Raw genomic sequence first — 3,388 nt, 5'->3', positions numbered from 1 at the left:
TCGATTTTGCATGCTCATTTAGCTACTTTTACTTTTAGGAATTTGAATGTAAGACATTTTGTTAAGAATATTGAAGAAATCTCCATCAAACAATATCATTTGATGGTTCTTTTTTTTTTTCTTTTTCTTTTAACTATCTCATAATTAGTATGTTCACTAATATAATCAACTCAAATCTATGCGCTTATTGAATCAAAATACATTCCCTACCTAAAAAATTCTCCTTATAGAATTATATTTTAGGATCTAGGCAATGACCATTGTTTGGTAAAATTTAGCAAGTTATCAAAAATCGTCACCATCTATCTCATAAAAAATGAAAAGAGATTTTATTTGTTTTATCACATTATTTGATGGTCTTTTTTTCCCCTTTACATCTTCATAAGCTTTATACAACTAAAAAAAATATTATAAACTTCTTTCAATGTTCAGATACAAAGTAGCTACGTATTTATATATTAAAAAATTGAAACCCCCTAGTGGTGGTGCAGTTGGTTTGAATAATCAATCATAATTCAGAAACAGATCCCAAACAAACCAACTAGAAATAATAAAAAATGAACATCTTGGTAAACTAAGTTTTCGTTATACGAGATTTTAGAAAAGGTCAGATCATGCAAGATTTATTATACACAATAAGAAATTTCATATCATTTCCCAATAAGAAATTTCAGAAAAAATAATATAAAAAGAAAAAAATGATTGAATCATTTTAATATTTTATATTGAAATCTACTACGTGTCCACTTTGAGTCAACAACCAATCAGAATTTAATAATAGATCCTCAACAAACAAGTTATTAAAAATATAAGAAAAAACATACTTTGACTATTATCTTAGTTATTACCAAAGTACCCTTCCATTAGTACATAAAAAACGCAATACCCATTTGGATATTTTCGGGTAATTGGAATTTTTGGAAATACAACTTATAAACTAAAAATAGAAGTAAAACTATATTTCCTTTTTAATAATAATTAAATTAAGTTAAAAACGAAGGAACGACGCCGTATCGTGAGTCTGCCGCAATGAATTCGGCGCCGGAGAAAATCCCGTCAACGTCATCAAACTCGCCGGCGCCGCCGTCTGTTCTTTTAGCAAATCGACCTTTAATTCTTGGCCTTGTTTCAGCATAAGCTTTTCTTGAAGCATAACGAATAGTTTTCTCGAATTTTCTGTTTTTTTTCTTCTCTCTGTATCGCAAAACTCTTGCTTCTCTATCTAAACCCAGTAATTTTTCACCTTGATGATTTGCAGAATTAGATAAATCAATACTGCTGTTGCTGTTATTCATAGTTCTCATATATGGGTATGATATTTCTGAAATTGAGCTTCCATCTGGTACAATTCCAACATCTAAAGAAGACGAAGACACCTGAAAATTCCACAAAAAAAAAGGAGAAATTTTAGCTTTAACTATGAAGAAATTGCAGAATTTGGTATTCGTAAAATGATGGGGTTCTCAAAAAAATCAAGATAAAGAGCTTAATTTTCAAGATTTGTTGTTTTGGTTACTTACACTGAGTGATGGGGTGTTGTAAGATTTGATGTGTGATTGAGTGAAATCAATCTCAAAATGTTTCTCTTGATGATGAAATGGCAATGATTTTATTGCAGTATTAGTTTGTACTGGTACAACACTATCATTTGCTGAATTGTAATGAGGTTGAGATTGTGTGTCTACAGAAACAGGATAATCAAAATCAAGAAAGTTTTCTGAATCTGTGAATATGAAATCCATTGCTTTCATTTCTGTGGTTAATGGTAGTTTTGATGTGATTGTGTTTGGTGGAATCCATGGATCATTGTTGTTGTCATGGTGTCCAATACAAGCATCTACTTTACTCAAGGCAGGGGCTATGCCCGTGGTCGTGGTCATGGTTGTGGTCGTGGTATCGGTGATCGAGACGAGGAGTGTGGCGGCGGTGGACTTCACGACCGATTCCACCGGGTCGTAAAACGGGACCACGGGAACCCGCTCGTGGCGCTGGGCGAGCGGGTTGGCCGAGTGGATGTCGCGGTCGCACGCGACGCATAGTGCAGCCGCATCAGCCCTGCAGGTCACACTAGCCGCCGCCTGCTCGCAGACCTCGCACACCCACACACGCTCATGGTGGGCGTGCAAGCGAGTGTCGCACGACAGGCACACGAACGTGTTGTCCGTGCGACAGAACACCAGTGCGGCAGCCAAGTGGCAATACTCACACGACTTCGCCATCTGAGCCGCCGCGCCGGTGTTCCATCCTCCGGGAAAACAATTGGGGGCTTCTCTGATTATGCCCATAATTAATCTTCTTCTTTATTTTTTTTCTCTAGCCTAATGTTGATGGCTAAGCTTTGTTAATGTGATTTTTTTTTGCAAAATGAACAACTATTGCTTCTTATTCTTAAGGGAAATCTTGATGCTGACTAGTATAGGTGTGACACGTGTGATGAATTTTGGCCACAAAAAAGATTTTATGACAAAGCATGATATTATTTTGTATTAATTGTCATATGTCTGTGCCGACGTGGGGCCTACTTTGAGGATAGTGAATTTTTTTTTATTTTTTGGGGGTGGGGTTATTATTTTTTAAATTATAAAGATGAAATTTGGGTGGAAGTTGATTGTGATGTAGAAGACTTATTCAAGTTTATTAGTTTTTTTGTAAAAAAGAAGAAAGAAATCTAGTGTTAGATCACAAGAAAGAGAAGTGAAAAGTTTATCTAATTTACTTTATCACAAAGATCAAATGTGAGTAAAAAAGTTTCATAGCTTTTCTAGTAAAGTTAGTTATTTGTAGATAGTAAAATGAGATCATAATACTATGATTTTTTTGTTCAGATTCATTGTTGATATTTATATTAAAATATTATTTTATAATTCGATATTTATATTAAAACGCTCCATGTCATAATAATAATATCAAATATAGTGTCATTTTTTTTGCGCTATACTTCAAATAAGATTGTACCAATCACCATGTTTTCTTGTAAAGTCATGACTTCCTTTACTATAATATTATTGTACAATAATTAATCAGTCGAAGGCTAAAAATTACAATTATTTTGATTAACTTTTCATTATCTTTATTTTTTAGGGAACTTTCACATGTAGCCACTCAAAAATAGCCCAATTACTCTCCATAGCTATAGTTTGATAATTACAATTAGTAGCTACATGTTATATGGAGGAGAGAGGCGAGCGAGACTGGGAGAGAGAGGAGAGAGGCGAGAGAGAGGGGGCAAAGTGGGAGAAAGGTGAATTGTATATGTATATAGGTTAGATAATTGTATATTATACATATGTATTTATATATTCTGGCGAATTATACATATACAAACGTGGCAAATTATACAAACTCGAAGTCAACCCGCGTAATTAATGTATAATGTTAGTCGTGAGTG

At 34.1% G+C, this 3,388-nt stretch overlaps 1 protein-coding gene across 1 annotated transcript; it reads right to left on the bottom strand.

Moving 5' to 3' along the window:
* Window positions 1-747: 747 nt before the first annotated feature.
* On the bottom strand, window positions 748-2,358 carry LOC102582832 (zinc finger protein CONSTANS-LIKE 5-like). The gene is made up of 2 exons (XM_006343483.2): window positions 1,521-2,358; window positions 748-1,376 (listed from the first exon to the last, which is right to left on the bottom strand). The coding sequence occupies exons 1-2, from the start codon at window positions 2,283-2,285 to the stop codon at window positions 984-986; spliced, it is 1,158 nt and encodes a 385-aa protein (XP_006343545.1). The 5' UTR covers window positions 2,286-2,358; the 3' UTR covers window positions 748-983.
* Between the last annotated feature and the right edge of the window lie 1,030 nt (window positions 2,359-3,388).

Source organism: Solanum tuberosum, unplaced genomic scaffold (genome assembly GCF_000226075.1).
Source record: "Solanum tuberosum cultivar DM 1-3 516 R44 unplaced genomic scaffold, SolTub_3.0 scf00047, whole genome shotgun sequence".
Lineage (NCBI taxonomy): Eukaryota > Viridiplantae > Streptophyta > Magnoliopsida > Solanales > Solanaceae > Solanum > Solanum tuberosum.
The sequence above is the reverse complement of the archived record's forward strand: the minus strand, read 5'-3'. Positions and strand labels throughout refer to the sequence as shown.